The sequence below is a fragment of the Coregonus lavaretus genome, assembly GCF_964263955.1.
Source record: "Coregonus lavaretus genome assembly, chromosome: 22".
NCBI lineage: Eukaryota > Metazoa > Chordata > Actinopteri > Salmoniformes > Salmonidae > Coregonus > Coregonus lavaretus.
The window spans coordinates 14,961,198-14,980,942 of NC_140009.1; the positions used below are offsets into that span (position 1 = coordinate 14,961,198).

General features: G+C 46.4%; 1 protein-coding gene across 1 annotated transcript in view; it reads right to left on the minus strand.

Annotated features, from left to right (window-relative positions):
* Positions 1-19,745, minus strand: part of LOC311149754 (protein bicaudal D homolog 2-like) — a 73,806-nt gene that overhangs the window by 28,870 nt on the left and 25,191 nt on the right. The window contains exon 2 of the mRNA XM_084186971.1: positions 13,311-13,523. Coding sequence (XP_084043097.1) covers positions 13,311-13,523 — 213 coding nt within the window. The remainder of the gene's footprint in view (positions 1-13,310; positions 13,524-19,745) is intronic.

The following is a 19,745-nucleotide window of genomic DNA, read 5'->3' on the forward strand; positions in this document are numbered from 1 at the left end:
GATAGAAGCTGTTGAGAAGCCTTTTGGACCTAGACTTGGCACTCCGGTACTGCTTGCCGTGTGGTAGCAGAGAGAACAGTCTATGACTAGGGTGGCTGGAGTCTTTGACAATTTTGAGGGCCTTCCTCTGACACCGCCTGGTATAGAGGTCCTGGATGGCAGGAAGCTTGGCCCCAGTGATGTACTGGGCCGTTCGCACTACCCTCTGTAGTGCCTTGCGGTCGGAGGCCGAGCAGTTGCCATACCAGGCGGTGATGCAACCAGTCAGGATGCTCTCGATGGTGCAGCTGTATAATATTTTGAGGATCTGAGGACCCATGCCAAATCTTTTCAGTCTCCTGAGGGGAATAGGCTTTGTCGTGCCCTCTTCACGACTGTCTTGGTGTGTTTGGACCATGATAGTTTGTTGGTGATGTGGACACCAAGGAACTTGAAGCTCTCAACCTGTTCCACTACAGCCCCGTCGATGAGAATGGGGGCGTGCTCAGTCCTCTTTTTTTCCCTGTAGTCCACAATCATCTCCTTTGTCTTGGTCACGTTGAGGGCGATGCTTTATATGTCTGAGCAGTGTATGGGCCACTACTAGTATACCAATATAGCAGTAGGTTAACTGAGATTGATGATTATTGAGCGGAGAAGGTCACAGAGTTGCAGTAAGGTGGGTTATTAAAGGCTCAATGTAGACGTTTTTATTTCAATATTAAATCATTTCTGGGTAACAATTAAGTACCTTACTGTAATAGATTTCCATTAAAATGGCAAAAATAGCTTTTTAGCAAAAAACTATTCCTCAAGCAAGAATTTTGCTTGGACTGTCTGGGAGTGGTCTGAGTGGGGAGGGAAAACAAGCTGGCAGAGAGGTTTGGAACTCTATTCATTATTGGTCTATTAAAGCAATTGTACATGAGAGGGAGTGCTAAACAACTTTTTTAGCACGGCGGTGCTGTGGTCATAGGTACGAGGTGGAGCCGAATACCGTAGATCAGCACAGCAGTGCTAAAAAAGTTGTTTTGCACAACGTTGAGTGTACAATTAATTTTCTACAACGGGTTACCTATTAAATAAAAAACTCTGCTGGCTGGCAACGCTCTCATCCCTTGCTTGCTAGCTAGCCAACTACGGCTAACACAGTTACGTCAAACTGTGCAGCTAGAATAACAGCAAAGTAGCTGTATTTCATTTCGTTTGGCCTGTTTTTCTACTGACATTTCTTTGTATATATCCATAAAAATGATACTGTTTCATGATTTCGACTGGCATGTTGATTCTCAATAGGACAGTGGAGATCGAATTTCAATATTGAAACAATGTTGCAAATGTGGAGACAGATAGCAACGTTTGTACAAACTCCCATTGTTGCAACCCAAATGTTAGGCTAGAAGCATTTGGGAAATAATGTCTAGCTGCTTTTTACAGTGGAGATCAAGTTAATGAATTGGCTGGCTGGGCTGATGGGACAGTGGATGTGCAGAGATTTCTCAGATGGAACAGAAAACAAGATTCCCATTTTAAGTCATGGGCTGACCTGTGCTAAACAGGTTTTTTAGTATGGCTTAGAACATGTTTCAACCAATCACAATGCTTGTTTTGACCAACCCGTTGTAGAATAACCAATTTACCGCATGGTGATGTCACCATGGAAAACAGTAACTCCTGCTCATGCAAACCTGCTGATTAAAAGGCCCTGTGTAGATTGTATTTTCAACCAGAAACTATCAGGAAATAACACGTATAACATTTTGTCACACTTTCACATTGTTAGTTTCGTCATCTGTGACAATATGATATAAAACACAGGAAAAACAGCATTTTGACTGCACTGGTCATTAATGTCTATGGGACATCATGAAAACGACCTCTCACATGGTGTCTGAACCTGTCTGACACAATTATGTCTCATAAAAATATCTGCATCCGATATAGCAGACAGTTACTGTATCAAGGGTTGTTTAGGCGGTCTAGAGACCGCCACCAATCATTCACCTATTTTTCTATTTTAAATCTCTCATAGATAAAGAAGGTCAACAGTCACGGGGCAAAGCAAACAGTGACCAGTCTCATGACAGGAGTACACCACATCAGTCACTGGCTTCATCAATAAGTGCATCGATGATGTCGTCCCCACAGTGACCGTACGTACATACCCCAACCAGAAGCCATGGATTACAGGAAACATCCGCACTGAGCTAAAGGGTAGAGCTGCCGCTTTCAAGGAACGGGACTCTAACCCGGACGCTTATAAGAAATCCCGCTATGACCTCCGACGAACCATCAAACAGGCAAAGAGTCAATACAGGTCTAAGATTGAATCATACTACACTGGCTCTGACGCTCGTCGGATGTGGCAGGGCTTGAAAACTATTACAGACTACAAAGGGAAGCACAGCCGCGAGCTGCCCAGTGACACAAGCCTACCAGACGAGCTAAACCACTTCTATGCTCGCTTCGAGGCAAGCAACACTGAAGCATGCACGAGAGCACCAGCTGTTCCGGACGACTATGTGATCACGCTCTCCGTAGCCGATGTGAGTAAGACTTTTAAGCAGGTCAACATTCACAAGGCCGCAGGGCCAGACGGATTACCAGGACGTGTACTCCGAGCATGTGCTGACCAACTGGCAAGTGTCTTCACTGACATTTTCAACATGTCCCTGACTGAGTCTGTAATACCAACATGTTTCAAGCAGACCACCATAGTCCCCGTGCCCAAGAACTCTAAGATAACCTGCCTAAATGACTACCGACCCGTAGCACTGACGTCTGTAGCCATGAAGTGCTTTGAAAGACTGGTCATGGCTCACATCAACAGCATAATCCCAGAAACCCTAGACCCACTCCAATTTGCATACCGCCCCAACAGATCCACAGATGATGCAATCTCTATCGCACTCCACACTGCCCTTTCCCACCTGGACAAGAGGAACACCTACGTGAGAATGCTATTCATTGACTACAGCTCAGCATTCAACACCATAGTGCCCTCTAAGCTCATCACTAAGCTAAGGATCCTGGGACTAAACACCTCCCTCTGCAACTGGATCCTGGACTTCCTGACGGGCCGCCCCCAGGTGGTAAGGGTAGGTAACAACACATCTGCCACACTGATCCTCAACACGGGGGCCCCTCAGGGGTGCGTGCTCAGTCCCCTCCTGTACTCTCTGTTCACCCATGACTGCATGGCCAGGCACGACTCCAACACCATCATTAAGTTTGCCGACGACACAACAGTGGTAGGCCTGATCACCGACAACGATGAGACAGCCTATAGGGAGGAGGTCAGAGATCTGGCCGTGTGGTGCCAGGACAACAACCTCTCCCTCAACGTGACCAAGACAAAGGAGATGATTGTGGACTACAGGAAAAAAAAGAGGACTGAGCACGCCCCCATTCTCATCGACGGGGCTGTAGTGGAACAGGTTGAGAGCTTCAAGTTCCTTGGTGTCCACATCACCAACGAACTATCATGGTCCAAACACACCAAGACAGTCGTGAAGAGGGCACGACAAAGCCTATTCCCCCTCAGGAGACTAAAAAGATTTGGCATGGGTCCTCAGATCCTCAAAAAATTCTACAGCTGCACCATCGAGAGCATCCTGACTGGTTGCATCACCGCCTGGTATGGCAACTGCTTGGCCTCTGACCGCAAGGCACTACAGAGGGTAGTGCGTACGGCCCAGTACATCACTGGGGCAAAGCTCCCTGCCATCCAGGACCTCTATACCAGGCGGTGTCAGAGGAAGGCCCTCAAAATTGTCAAAGACTCCAGCCACCCTAGTCATAGACTGTTCTCTCTGCTACCGCACGGCAAGCGGTACCGGAGTGCCAAGTCTAGGTCCAAAAGACTTCTCAACAGCTTCTACCCCCAAGCCATAAGACTCCTGAACAGCTAATCATGGCTACCCGGACTATTTGCACTGCCCCCCCACCCCATCCTTTTTACGCTGCTGCTACTCTGTTAAGTATTTATGCATAGTCACTTTAACTCTACCCACATGTACATATTACCTCAACTACCTCAACTAGCCGGTGCCCCCGCACATTGACTATGCAACGGTACCCCCCTGTATATATAGCCTCCCTACTGTCACTTTATTTTACTGTATATATAGCCTCCCTACTGTCACTTTATTTTACTTCTGCTCTTTTTTTCTCAACACTTTTTTGTTGTTGTTTTATTCTTACTTTTTTGTTTAAAATATATGCACTGTTGGTTAAGGGCTGTAAGTAAGCATTTCACTGTAATGTCTGCACCTGTTGTATTCGGCGCATGTGACCAATAAAATTTGATTTGATTTGATTTGATCAACTGACAGAGGTTTGGATAAAATCATCCCCCTGACTAAATCAGGTTTGCCAAGCATTTCCAAGAAAAAGAAACAGACACATCACGATTAGGGGCTCTGTTTATTCTCATTAAACCTCTCTCGGATTTTCCCCTCCTATTCTCCTCTCACCACCCTCTCCCTTTCTCCCTCCTTCCCTAGCTGCCTAATTTGAAGGGTCCTTTCAGAGTCCACATCACAATGCCAGCCTCAGTGCCCTGGATCCACCCGCTGCCCAATTTCCGCCCGCTACCTCACCTCCCCTCCCGGTGCCCATAAAGTGCCAGTGGAGGGGTGTCACTATCTCCTGTACATAGTGAGATTTACACTCCAACCCCCTCCATCTAGCCAATTAGCCCTGGCCACCCGCCATGCCACTGCACCAGTCCCTGTGTGTGTGTGTGTGTGTGTGTGTGTGTATTCACAATGGAGTTGGCACCTGCAGGCAGACAGAGCCACACACCAGGACACCAGTCAAGCACCAGTAACAGCATTCTACTGAAGACTTGCTCCCAGCATTAATATGGCTCTAAAATCAGCTTCTCTGTATTCACAGAGAAAGAGTGATGTAAGTGGGGTAAGTACATAGGAATAAGTGGATTAATGTGTTCATTAAGTGGGGGCTGATTCTTGTGTTACTGCAGACAGGAGGTTTTCATGTGTTTACTCAGAAGGGCCTCGTATTTTAGACCTCAATCACACAGCCTAAGTATAAAAACATGTTAGCTACATTTTGGATAAGGCCATCTGGCTTCTAGAAAGCCAATCTTAAGACTCAATTCAGTCCCAGATGCCAAGTAGCAACTGGACTATATAATGAAGGAATCCAGGGTCTGTCGGAAATCGTAGTCCTTGTGAAGTAAATGTCATCTTAAGGACTTTATTTTCTTTGCCCTAATCTCCGTAATAAACACCAGTCTTTAGCTGACTGAAAGCAAAGTGTGGGGATTCATTTAGCTCTCAAGATATGTTTTTCCAAACAGATGAGGTGTCAAACAGACGGGGTGTCAAACTCACTCAGAGAGGGAGTTCTTCAGACCCTCTCCCCTCCCAGAACTGGAGTAATCGCTAAACTTGAGCAGCAAAACACTGTCGCAGAATTTAACCAAATCTGCTGAATCCCAATATGGAGGGATTTGAGGAGAGGCGTTAAACAAGGAAGGGCGAGAGAGAGAGAGAGAGAGAGAGAGAGGGAGAGAGAGAGAAAAAAGAATGAGAGAGAGAAAGAATGAGAGAGAGAGGGAGAGAGAGAGAGAGAGAGAGACCGAGAGAGAGAGAGAGAGAGAGAGAGAGAGAGACAAAATGGGACAAACACCAAATTGAGACTGCAGTCTCCATGTACAGTGGCTTGCGAAAGTATTCACCCCCCTTGGCATTTTTCCTATTTTGTTGCCTTACAACCTGGAATTAAAATGGATTTTTGGGGGGTTTGTATCATTTCATTTACACAACATGCCTACCACTTTGAAGATGTAAAATATTTTGTCTTTTGAAACAAACAAGAAATTAGACAAAAAAACTGAAAACTTGTGCGTGCATAACTATTCAACCCCCCAAAGTCAATACTTTGTAGAGCCATCTTTTGCAGCAATTACAGCTACAAGTCTCTTGGGGTATGTCTCTATAAACTTGGCACATCTAGCCACTGGGATTATTGCCCATTCTTCAAGGCAAAACTGCTCCAGCTCCTTCAAGTTGGATGGGTTCCGCTGGTGTACAGCAATCTTTAAGTCATACCACAGATTCTCAATTGGATTGAGGTCTGGGCTTTGAATAGGCCATTCCAAGACATTTCAATGTTTCCCCTTAATCCACTCAAATGTTGCTTTAGCAGTATGCTTAGGGTCATTGTCGTGCTGGAAGGTGAACCTCCGTCCCAGTCTCAAATCTCTGGAAGACTGAAACAGGTTTCCCTCAAGAATTTCCCTGTATTTAGCACCATCCATCATTCCTTCAATTCTGACCAGTTTCCCAGTCCCTGCCGATGAAAAACATCCCAACATAATGATAATTCCACCACCATGCTTCACCGTGGGGATGGTGTTCTCGGGGTGATGAGAGGTGTTGGGTTTGCGCCAGACATAGCATTTTCTTTGATGGCCAAAAAGCTCAATTTTAGTCTTATCTGACCAGAGTACCTTCTTCCATATATTTTGGGAGTCTCCCACATTCCTTTTGGCGAACACCAAACGTGTTTGCTCCTTTTTTTCTTTAAGCAATGGCTTTTTTCTGGACACTCTTCCGTAAAGCCCAGCTCTGTGGAGTGTATGGCTTAAAGTGGTCCTATGGACAGATACTCCAATCTCCGCTGTAGAGCTTTGCAGCTCCTTCAGGGTTATCTTTGGTCTCTTTGTTGCCTCTCTGATTAATGCTCTCCTTGCCTGGTCCGTGAGTTTTGGTGGGCGGTCCTCTCTTGGCAGGTTTGTTGTGGTGCTATATTCTTTCCATTTTTTAATAATGGATTTAATGGTGTTCCGTGGGATGTTCAAAGTTTCAGATATTTTTTTATAACCCAACCCTGATCTGTACTTCTCCACAACTTTGTCCCTGACCTGTTTGGAGAGCTCCTTGGTCTTCATGGTGCCGCTTGCTTGGTGGTGCCCCTTGCTTAGTGGTGTTGCAGACTCTGGGGCCTTTCAGAACAGGTGTATATTTACTGAGATCATGTGACAGATAATGTGAAACTTAGATTGCACAGAGGTGGACTTTATTTAACTAATTATGTGACTTCTGAAGGTAATTGGTTGCACCAGATCTTATTTAGGGGCTTCATAGCAAATGGGGTGAATACATATGCACGCACCACTTTTCCGTTATTTATTTAGTATAATTCTTTTTAACAAGTTATTTTTTTTATTTCACTTCACCAATTTGGACTATTTTGTGTATGTCCATTACATGAAATCCAAATAAAAATCCATTTAAATTACAGGTTGTAATGCAACAAAATAGGAAAAACGCCAAGGGGGATGAATACTTTTGCAAGGCACTGTACAACGTAAAAGACCAAATAGTGCATGCAGAGCAGAATTAGGTCAATAATTATCAAAGAGCCGTTAAATTCTACAACCACCTAAAAGGAAGCGATTCCCAAACCTTCGATAACAAAGCCATCACCTACAGAGAGATTAACCTAGAGTAGAGTCCCCTAAGCAAGCTGGTCCTGGTGCTCTGTTCACAAACACAAACAGACCCCACAGAGTCCCTGGACAGCAACACAATCAGACACAACCAAATCATGAGAAAACAAAAAGATAATTACTTGACACATTGGAAAGAATTAACCAAAAAACAGAGCAAACTGGAATGCTATTTGGCCCTAAACAGAGAGTACACAGTGGCAGAATACCTGACCACTGTGACTAACCCAAAATTAAGGAAAGCTTTAACTATGTACAGACTCAGTGAGCATAGCCTTTCTATTGAGAGAGGCCGCTGTAGACAGGCTATGTGCACACTGCCCAAAAAATGAAGTGGAAACTGAGCTGCACTTCCTAACCTTCTGCCAAATGTATGACCATATTAAATAAACATATTTCCCGCTGATTACACAGACCCACAAATCCAAATTTGATAAACTCCCATATATAAAAAAGTATTTGATCCCCTGCTGATTTTGTACGTTTGCCCACTGACAAAGACATGATCAGTCTATAATTTTAATGGTAGGTTTATAACAGAATAACAACAAAAAAATCCAGAAAAACGCATGTCAAAAATGTTATAAATTGATTTGCATTTTAATGAGGGAAATAAGTATTTGACCCCTCTGCAAAACATTACTTACTACTTGGTGGCAAAACCCTTGTTGGCAATCACAGAGGTCAGACCTTTCTTGTAGTTGGCCACCAGGTTAGCACACATCTCAGGAGGGATTTTGTCCCACTCCTCTTTGCAGATCTTCTCCAAGTCACTAAGGTTTCGAGGCTGACGTTTGGTAACTCGAACCTTCAGCTCCCTCCACAGATTTTCTATGGGATTAAGGTCTGGAGACTGGCTAGGCCACTCCAGGGCCTTCATGTGCTTCTTCTTGAGCCACTCCTTTGTTGCCTTGGCCGTGTGTTTTGGGTCATTGTCATGCTGGAATACCCATCCACAACCCATTTTCAATGCCCTGGCTGAGGGAAGGAGGTTCTCAGCCAAGATTTGACAGTACATGGCCCCGTCCATCGTCCCTTTGATGCGGTGAAGTTGTCCTGTCCCCTTAGCAGAAAAACACCCCCAAAGCATAATGTTTCCACCTCCATGTTTGACAGTGGGGATGGTGTTCTTGGGGTCATAGGCAGCATTCCTCCTCCTCCAAACACAGTAAGTTGAGTTGATGCCAAAGAGCTCCATTTTGGTCTCATCTGACCACAACACTTTCACCCAGTTCTCCTCTGAATCATTCAGATGTTCATTGGCAAACTTCAGACGAGCCTGTATATGTGCTTTCTTGAGCAGGGGGACCTTGCGGGCACTGCAGGATTTCAGTCCTTCACGGCGTAGTGTGTTACCAATTGTTTTCTTGGTGATTATGGTCCCAGCTGCCTTGAGATCATTGACAAGATCCTCCCGTGTAGTTCTGGGCTGATTCCTCACTGTTCTCTTGATCATTGCAACTCCACGAGGTGAGATCTTGCATGGAGCCCCAGGCCGAGGGAGATTGACAATTCTTTTGTGTTTCTTCCATTTGCGAATAATCGCACCAACTGTTGTCACCTCACCAAGTTGCTTGGCGATGGTCTTGTAGCCCATTCCAGCCTTGTGTAGGTCTACAATCTTGTCCCTGACATCCTTGGAGAGCTCTTTGGTCTTGGCCATAGTGGAGAGTTTGGAATCTGATTGATTGATTGCTTCTGTGGACAGGTGTCTTTTATACAGGTAACAAACTGAGATTAGGAGCACTCCCTTTAAGAGTGTGCTCCTAATCTCAGCTCGTTACCTGTATAAAAGACACCTGGGAGCCAGAAATCTTTCTGATTGAGAGGGGGTCAAATACTTATTTCCCTCATTAAAATGCAAATCAATTTATAACATTTTTGACATGCGTTTTTCTGGATTTTTTTGTTGTTATTCTGTCTCTCACTGTTCAAATAAACCTACCATTAAAATTATAGACTGATCATTTCTTTGTCAGTGGGCAAACGTACAAAATCAGCAGGGGATCAAATACTTTTTTTCCCTCACTGTATTAGGTGAAATACCAGTGTGCCATCACAGCAGCAAGATTTGTGACCTGCTGCCACAAGAATAGGGCATCCAGTGAAGAACAAACACCATTGTAAATACAACCCATATTTTCCCTTTTGTACTTTAACTATTTGCACATTGTTACAACACTGTACATAGCCATAAAATTACATTATATTCCTTTGAAACTTTTGTGAGTGTAATGTTTACTCTTCATTTCTGATTGTTTATTCCACTTTTGTTTATTATCTATTGCACTTGCTTTGGCAATGTAAAAATATGTTTCCCATGCCAATAAAGCCCTTTGAATTTAATTGAGCCAGAGAGAGAGAGAGAGAGAGAGAGATGGGAACTCACAGTATGTTTTGTGATTTTCTGTTGACAAAATAAGACTTTGAGAAACTACAAAAATAGGACAGGAGAGAGAGACAAGATCAGTTTTTGGGCTGGTGGTGGGGAGGGGTAGTAAGCAATTAACGGAAAAACACAAAACTATAATGACCTAAGCGTGTACTATTGTATCTTCCCATCTTGTACTGCAGTAGGGCTACACCCTGCCCATTTTACATGGAAACCAGTGGAGTGTGCGGAGGAGCGGGGTGACATGGGAGAACTTGGGAAGGTTGAAAACCAGGCGGGCTGCAGCGTTCTGGATAAGTTGTCTCCTCTTGGACTGCAGTAGGGCTACATCCTGCCCCTCTCCTGTCCCTCCTGTCCCTCTCCTGTCCCTCCTGTCCCTCTCCTGTCCCTCCTGTCCCTCCTGTCCCTCTCCTGTCCCTCCTGTCCCTCTCCTGTCCCTCCTGTCCCTCCTGTCCCTCCTGTCCCTCTCCTGTCCCTCCTGTCCCTCTCCTGTCCCTCCTGTCCCTCCTGTCTCTCCTGTCCCTCCTGTTCCTCCTTCCCTCTCCTGTCCCTCCTGTCCCTCCTGTCCCTCTCCTGTCCCTCTCCTGTCCCTCCTGTCACTCCTGTCCCTCTTGTCCCTCCTGTCCCTCTCCTGTCCCCCTCCTGTCCCTCCTGTCTCTCCTGTCCCTCCTGTCCCTCTCCTGTCCCTCCTGTCCCTCCTGTCCCTCCTGTCCCTCTCCTGTCCCTCCTGTCCCTCTCCTGTCCCTCCTGTCCCTCCTGTCCCTCCTGTCTCTCCTGTCCCTCCTGTCCCTCCTGTCCCTCCTGTCTCTCCTGTCCCTCCTTCCCTCTCCTGTCCCTCCTGTCCCTCCTGTCCCTCCTGTCCCTCCTGTCCCTCCTGTCCCTCTCCTGTCCCTCCTGTCCCTCCTGTCCCTCCTGTCCCTCTCCTGTCCCTCCTGTCCCTCTCCTGTCCCTCCTGTCCCTCTCCTGTCCCTCCTGTCCCTCCTGTCCCTCCTGTCCCTCTCCTGTCCCTCCTGTCCCACTCCTGCCCCTCTCCTGTCCCTCCTGTCCCTCTCCTGTCCCTCTCCTGTCCCTCCTGTCCCTCTCCTGTCCCTCCTGTCCCTCCTGTCCCTCCTGTCCCTCCTGTCACTCCTGTCCCTCTTGTCCCTCGCCTGTCCCCCTCCTGTCCCTCCTGTCCCTCCTGTCCCTCCTGTCCCTCTCCTGTCCCTCCTGTCCCTCCTGTCCCCCTCCTGTCCCTCCTGTCTCTCCTGTCCCTCCTGTCCATCCTGTCTCTCCTGTCCCTCCTGTCCCTCTCCTGTCCATCCTGTCCCTCCTGTCCCTCTCCTGTCCCTCCTGTCTCTCCTGTCCCTCCTTCCCTCTCCTGTCCCTCCTGTCCCTCCTGTCCCTCCTGTCCCTCCTGTCTCTCCTGTCCCTCCTGTCTCTCCTGTCCCTCCTGTCCCTCCTGTCCCTCCTGTCCCTCCTGTCCCTCCTGTCCCTCTCCTGTCCCTCCTGTCCCTCCTGTCTCTCCTGTCCCTCCTGTCTCTCCTGTCCCTCCTGTTCCTCCTTCCCTCTCCTGTCCCTCCTGTCCCTCCTGTCCCTCTCCTGTCCCTCCTGTCTCTCCTGTCCCTCCTGTCCCTCCTTCCCCCTCCTGTCCCTCCTGTCCCTCCTGTCCCTCCTGTCCCTCCTGTTCCTACTGTCCCTCCTTCCCTCCTCAACAGCCTCCTCATTATTATCCCCTTCATCCCTCCTGCCAAGGGAACACAACCCTTCAGATCAAACAGGACAATATAAACGTCCCCCTATCTTTCTTTCTCTTTCTGTCCCTCTCTTAGTGTCAGTCAGCCGGGCTCAGAGCTCCCCACCTCGCCGAGGGGGCCGGCCTCCTTTCAACCTGCCTGCTCCTCTCGTTATTTCAATCTCTTCACTGCTGGCTCAGCCATGACACGCACCCAGACAGTACACACAGGCAAATCCACGCATGTGCACACACACACACCCACCAACACACACTGTATACACATTCCCTGCTAATTGGCTCTTATCTGTCCCTCAGCAGACAAGAGGGCAGGCGGATGGCAAGGCTGGCGCTTTCAGGCAAGGATGCCAGATCTGATGTGAGATGAGAGGCACGCCACTGACGCCAGGGCTGGGCGATGGGCACGTGCTGCCAGTCTCAGGACCTAGTGCCTGTACCTTGTGTAATGAATCCCAGTGCTGCAGCATAAATGCCTTGAGTTGCACCCATTACTAAAGCAACAACTTACCTGTAACCACAGTAGATATACTATAGCTAATGTCTGATATGTTTGCCTAGAGGCTATAAGTTTTACTCAAGTATGATCTGCCTTTCACCAGCAGCGGTTGTTAACCTTTCCCTCCATCATGCCACAGCAGACCCATGTTGACTACAATGCTTCCCACAGTTGTCAAGTTGGCTGGATGTCCTTTGGGTGGTGGACCATTCTTAATACACACGAGAAAATGTTGAGCGTGAAAAACCCAGCAGCGTTGCAGTTCTTGACACAAACCGGTGTGCCTAGCACCTACTACCATACCCTGTTCAAAGGCACTTAAATATTTTGTCTTGACCATTCACCCTCTGAATGGCACACATACACAATCCATGTCTCAATTGTCTCAAGGCTTAAAAATCCTTCTTTAACCTGTCTCCTCCCCTTCACCTACACTGATTGAAGTGGATTTAACAAGTGACATCAATAAGGGATCATAGACTTCACCTGATCAGTCTTTGTCATGGAAAGAGCACATAATGTTTTGTACACACAGTGTATATTCTTGTGCATATATTTTTTTTTACGATGTGCATTTGTTTTATATGACAGTAGAACTGCATTGTTGAGGAAGAACTTGAAGAGCTTGCAAGCAAGCATTTCACTGTACTGTTTACACCTGCTGTATCCTGTGCACGTGACAAATAAACTCAGATTTTATTTGTGAAGGTGAAAGAGAGTGTGTGTGTGTGAAGTGTGCGCCAGTGATTGTGTAGCTGAGCATGTGCAAGTGTAATTTTTATTGCATTCATGCACATATTGTAGTCTACGTAAGGATCTGATCTCATATACCCAGTCTATACCTATTATCAAATCCAATCACGAATTGTCTAACAAACTAATCCAGTCATGGTTAGTGGTGGTTAACTAAAATCTAGATCCAATCAAGTTATGATTACATATACTGCCTTTAGACAGGCAGCCCAATTCTGATCTTTTTTTCACTAATTGGTCTTTTGACCAATCAGATCAGCTCTGAAAAAGATCTGATGTGAAAAGATCTGATGTGATTGGTCAAAAGACCAATTAGTGGAAAAAGATCAGAATTGGGCTGCCAGTGTGAACGCAGCCAATGTGTCTTTTGTGCATATAGTCTACATGTAGTCTATATTAGTCTGTATGCAAACTTGTATCTACAGTATGATGTGGCAACTGAATCTATTCTTTCTCCCTCTTTTACTCGTCTCACCTCTCTCATCTCCTGGGTGATGGAGGCCAGGCGTTCGTTCTCTGACTGGGTGTTGGTGAGGACATTACGGGCCTGGCGGAGCTCCGTCTGCAGCTCCAGGACCCGCTGCTCGTAATAGGCCTCCTTACACACCGCCTCCTGGATCAGAGACTCCTCCCTGCTCTCCCCGTCTGCAGCCACCTTCTTATGGTTGGAGTAGACTTGTCCAAACGCCTGGAGAGAGAGAGAGAGGTTAGGGTTTGGTGAATGCAGTAGACAGGCTACTGTAGGCATATGTTGAGAAAAGCACATGCATGTGTACACTATTTCAGAGAGTTCTAGAATGTAGGATTTACTCAGCTGATCTCCTGAGCTATTTTTCCCATTTGGAATTTCGGCCATTTCGAAATGAGCCTAGTTTTACAGCTGAGGTTCAGCTGGGGACAGAACAGAGAGGAGAGAGAAGTGTTGCACCAATAACCCTGCCACCTAAAATAGTCTACCCTGGAGAGATAACCACTCAGTCATAGCAGTTTCCATCTGGATGCCGTCATCCCCCTCTCCCGTCTCTATCCCTCCTTCCATCATTCTCCTCTCCTGCCCCTACCGACCTCACTCCTCTCCCTCCCCCTTTCTACCCGCTGCACATGCTCACCAGAGACCCAGAAGAAGGCAGTTCTAACAAAACAGAAGATTTAGGCTATAGGACACCTCCTGGACAAATATCACCGTCCCTCTCTGATTATAGAATTTAGTCTAATGCTCTTAAGGTCATTTAGGAGTACAGGCAGATCAAATGAGGAAATCATCCAAATTCCCCAGATTGAAAGTAGCAGATGGAGTTTAGAAAGGGAAGATGACTACTACCTCAGAGACAATGTTAGCAGGTTGGCAATTATTAGGATGACTCATGTACTGGAGGCAGCTCTGCAGGGTAGTCACTAGCTGGCATAGCCACAAAGTCAGAAAATCTGATTTTAAACCTAAAACTAACCTTAACCACAATGCCAACCTTATGCCTATCCCTAATCCTAACTGTACATTTTTATTTTCATGATTTTTTACGATATATAATTTGGACTTTGTAGCTGGGCCATCTAGTGGAAATCCCTCAGCTCTGCCTCCAGGACAAGATTAATCCCAATAAACGTTGCCCAATAAACGTGTAGAGTGTGACAGTGTGAGAGGGCTTGTATTCACTAGTCTGTTTTGTTTAACTGATTCTATTGGTCTTTAGTGGCTCGGGGTGTGTGACGGCGTGTTTATTCACTATTAATGGTTGCCGCTCTCTGGACTTTGACCTTAATTTCTTAATGGACCACGAGGCAGCCCTTTTACAGTGCCTGTTCAGAAGTGTCCAGCCACACAGAGACACTCTAGGTTAGGCGTCTCTCTGTCTGTCTCTCTGTCTGTCTCTCTGTCTGTCTGTCTCTCTGTCTGTCTCTCTGTCTATCTCTCCATATATCTCTCCGTCTATCTCTGTCTCTCTCTCACTGTCTCTCTCACTCTCTGAAAATAAAAATCATCTGATTACATTTCCAATGCTCAACAGCAGTGATCTAACCGACAGAGATTTTAATTTCTCAGCTGGACTACAATCCCCATGTCTGGATTCACCTGAGGCAATCAGACATTTGACCTCCCCTCACTCTCTCTCTGACCCCGACACACACTCTACACATTCACTCTACAGTACACACACGCACGTGACTGCAGACGGATTTTCTAGTTTTACTGAGTTTTATTGTAATCCCAGTAATTCCTTCCTATAGAGAAAAAAGGAAATCTGCACTTTAAAATTACAATTATGAAATTGACCTAGTTACAGACAAAAAAACGAGTTCAGCGGTTACAGCCAGACATGACAATGACCTCATGTCTAGTGCATTTCTGTGTTGGGGAGAGATAGAGGGTGGAGGAAAGTAGATGGCATCGTTGATCAGATAAACATTTCAGTTGAGAACAACGGTATGCTTTCACTGGAAGCCTGGAATGGCTCTAGAATGGTGGAATGGTTCTTCTGGCTATAGCATGGAACAAGAAGTCACCTTAGCTAGCACACCCACCCACAGCCCTGGAGAGGCTTTAGAAGAATGTAAACACAGGACTCATGGAATTGGAGGTCTCTTATGAACATGTCCCTTCATGCCCCTCTGAAGACCAGCACTGCGTTAGGTTTCCACACAGACTCAACACCAGAGACCTTGGGCTACCATAATTGATGATAAATGACCACACTTATAATACGTCTACATCCTGTATCCACACGCTATGAGTTATACCACACACACCATACAGTGTGCCCCAAATCTAGCCCCCCCCCCCCCCCAAACCTCATCAACCGCACCCCCTCTTTGATTAGATTGTCATTAAAAGTAGGGATTAACCCAATCAGAAAGTAGGGGAATCCTATCACTATAATCTTGGTGTTTGTGGTGGGGATTGTGGGGGACACTGACCAGGGGGGCAGGCAGGCAGGCTTCAAACGGGGGGCACCCAGCCAATATCCGCTGACCCAAGCCCCTTAATCTCAACCCCTACGTCTTTAGTTACTTTTTGGGGGGGGTGGGGAGGTAGGAGCGCACGCAATCCCTAATGTTAATGCGGCATCCCAGACACCCACCCTAAAAATGCATCAATACAGCACCATATGTTTTAGTTAACTGTGAGAGGATGTGAGTGGGAATTAGCACATTGTGATATGGCCAATAAAATGGGCATACATGATAACACACATAGATCTGTATGGTAGATGACAACTGACTTTAAGAGAAAAAATCAGTCCGTTTTTGTGGTACCATGTGAAAACGAGATACAAGCTCCAGCATGTTGAAAGGGAATGGGAGAAGACAGAAGCCACAAGAGGTTTGGCCCTATGAAGCCACAAGGGTCTGATTCCAGATGAACCCATATATTATGGGATGGATCTAACCAGACTACATGCTGGGTTCTGATCCCTATAGGCCCCCAGGCAGACCGCAAGGCACATCATCACAGTTAGCTTCATCATCATGTGATGTTCTGAGGACGCAGATGATGTGGTGTCATCTCTGACCTTCCTCTCAATCTGTCTGCTTCTCTTTCTCACCATCTCTCGTTCTCTCTTTCATTCCTTCCCTTTCTATAACAGACAGAATCACAGGGGATATGATTACTAGTCAAATGAGAGAGAAACTTGTGACTGATCTTCAAAGGGTAGGAGATTCGTACAGCTAATGATTTCTGTCTGGACTCTCGTGAGTAAGATTTCTAATTAATTAATCACACAAACTTGAAACTGTAGTTACTGGATATAAAGATCTGGTGCGGACAGAGGCCTGTTTTTGGTATCAACTAGCAGGTTCCAAAAAATGTGGACTGAGTATGACAACCAGGAAATTGGAGAATATGATTGGCCAACAGATCAGCAAACAAATCCTCCATTGCTCAATAGTTAAGACAGAACTTATTTGGACTCTTTTGTTAGTCATATCTGTTATATGATCCTAGACACAGTTCCTGGTGAGGATGATTGTCTACAGGTTAGAGTAGGGTACTAGGGAGGGCAGGTTAGAGTAGGGTACTAGGGAGGGCAGGTTAGAGTAGGGTACTAGGGAGGGCAGGTTAGAGAAGGGTACTAGGGAGGGCAGGTTAGAGAAGGGAACTAGAGAGGGCAGGTTAGAGTAGGGTACTAGGGAGGGCAGGTTAGAGTAGGGTACTAGGGAGGGCAGGTTAGAGAAGGGTACTAGGGAGGGCAGGTTAGAGTAGGGTACTAGGGAGGGCAGGTTAGAGTAGGGTACTTGGGAGGGCAGGGTCAAAGAGCTCAACCTTGTTCTTCTACTCCAACAACCATCATCCCCTCATTTACATTTTTACATTTTAGTCATTTAGCAGACGCTCTTATCCAGAGCGACTTACAGTTAGTGAGTGCATACATAAAAAAATAAAAAAATATTCATACTGGCCCCCAGTGGGAATCGAACCCACAACCCTGGCATTGCAAACACCATGCTCTACCAACTGAGCTACACGGGACCTCATCCCCCCCTCTCACACACCATCTTCCTCTAAACCTGTGACTAAAGAGCAGGGTAGAAAGGGAACGGGTTGCTCTTCATGCTCTCTAACAGGTTTAAACAAATCAATATTTTAAACCTTTAAGAAGCAGAGCCTGTGATGTCAAACTGAACCCCAGCTGTCTGAGATACTCTATTTTTTCCCTCATGTTCCAATGGGAGAGAAGCAGGCTTCTTGTTAGAGAGGGTTGAGCAGGACCAACATTGCGGTTGGAAGAGGGGAGAGATCCTCCAGAGATACAGCAAGACCTTCAGAAGCAGAAGATCAAACTAGCAGAAGACTAAGTTAAGCCTCTTCTCTGTTCTCTCTCTACATGTGTATGCACTGCTGCAGTCCACTGAGAAAGGCCTGTGGTGAACTAATCAATGCCAGTTTTTTAACAAACATTGCCTCAGGACCAAACCCTGTTAGAGCCCATACTATCCAGATCAATCCTATTCAGGTTTGGATCAGCTTCCCCAATCTCTGACCTTGTGATGATCCTTAAACTCCTGTTTAACCCCACACTGCTATCCCCTCCATCTTCCATCACAAACAAACAGACAACAACAAATGAATGACAACCCCTGTCGTTCTCTGCAAACATCAAAGCAGTGACTTGCTCCTGCAGGTTCATGCTCTAAAACAGTGTTTCTCAAACTCGGTCCTCGGGACCCCAAGGGGTGCACATTTTGGTTTTTGCCCTAGCACTACACAGCTGATTAGAATAATCAACTAATCATCAAGCTTTAATTATTTGAATCAGCTGTTTAGTGCTAGGGCAAAAAACCAAATGTGCACCCCTTGGGGTCCTGTGGACCAAATTTGAGAAACACTGCTCTACAACGTCTGTGGAGTACGACCTTTCCTCACACAGGAAGCAGCGCAGGTCCTAATCCAGGCACTTGTCATCTTCCGTCTAGACTACTACTCTGTTGGCTGGGCTCCCCGCTTGTGCCATCAAACCCCTGCAACTTATCCAGAATGCCGCAGCCCAACTGGCGTTCAACCTTCCTAAATTCTCCCATGTCACCCCGCTCCTCCGCACACTCCACTGTCTTCCAGTCGAAGCTTGCATCATCTTCAAGACCACTGTACTTACCTACGGAGCAGCAAGAGGAACTGCCCTTCCCTACCTTCAGGCTATGCCCAAACCAAACATCCCAACCCGAGCACTCTGTTCCACCACCTCTGGTCTTTTGGCCCTCCCACCCCTCCCTCCCAGCTGGCGCTCAGCCAAGTCAAAGCTCTTCTCTGTCCTGATGGAACAAGCTTCCCCCTAAAGTCAGGACAGCAGAGTCTCTGCCCATCTTCCGAAAACGTCTTAAACCCCCTTTGAAGAGTATCTTAAATAACTCTCATGGTGCCCCAGAGGTCAGACGGGCTAACCTTGGCTATCCTGTAAGCCTTTGGAACTCATTGACCCTTGGTGATCGTATTGACCATGTACTTGAACAATACTGGTGAAGAGACAGACATACAGACAGCCAGACAGACGGACAGAGATAAACAACAAGTGGAAATAGAACAAGAGAAAGAGTACAAAAAGCAAGAAAGAGAACACATATCTGGAAAATGTAAATCATAAAATAAAATACAATATTGACATCAAAAGGAAGCTAGCAAGGGGAAAGGGTTTAAAAGGAGATTGATAAAGAGAGAAAGAGAGAGAGACACACAGACAGACAGACTGAAAAACAGAGCGAGAGAGAGAGAGAGAGAGAGAGAGAGAGAGAGAGAGAGAGAGAGAGAGAGAGAGAGAGAGAGAGAGAGAGAGAGAGGGAGAGAGAGAGAGAGAGAGAGAGAGAGAGAGAGAAAGAGAGAGAAGAGAGAGAGAGAGAGAGAGAGAGAGAGAGAGAGAGAGAGAGAGAGAGAGAGAGAGAGAGAGAGAGAGAGCGAGCAAGAGAGGGAAGGAAAGATCTAAGTGTTTTCTGGCCCCTGCATTGCAGTCTCCACTGGGGCTGGATGGATGTGAGTAGCATACTGACCTAGAGAGTGGTCAGTCAGCACACACAACACAAACACACTGCTGTACTGCAGAAAAATAACACAGAAATAGCCTCATAAGCTTAACAACAAACCCAAGACTGTTCACTATGACAGTATCTCTATGCCAGATTATGATAGCTAAACGAATGGTACACACCCTGGCTGTATCAGATAAGACAGCATTGGGTACTCTCACAGGGCAATACCACACTGGCAGGGCACAACACACAACACACCCATCAGGCCACCACCACCAGCACCAACAGTACAGCCCAGAAACGTGAGAGAGAAGACCTTTGGACCAGCAACAGAGTGAGACAGAGAGATTTGAAGACAAACACACTATCAGCTTCAAATAGGTCTAGATTGATTATGGAAACAAAAATACTGACAACCAGGGTTAAACCAGTTAAATACTTTAATTGACACCCA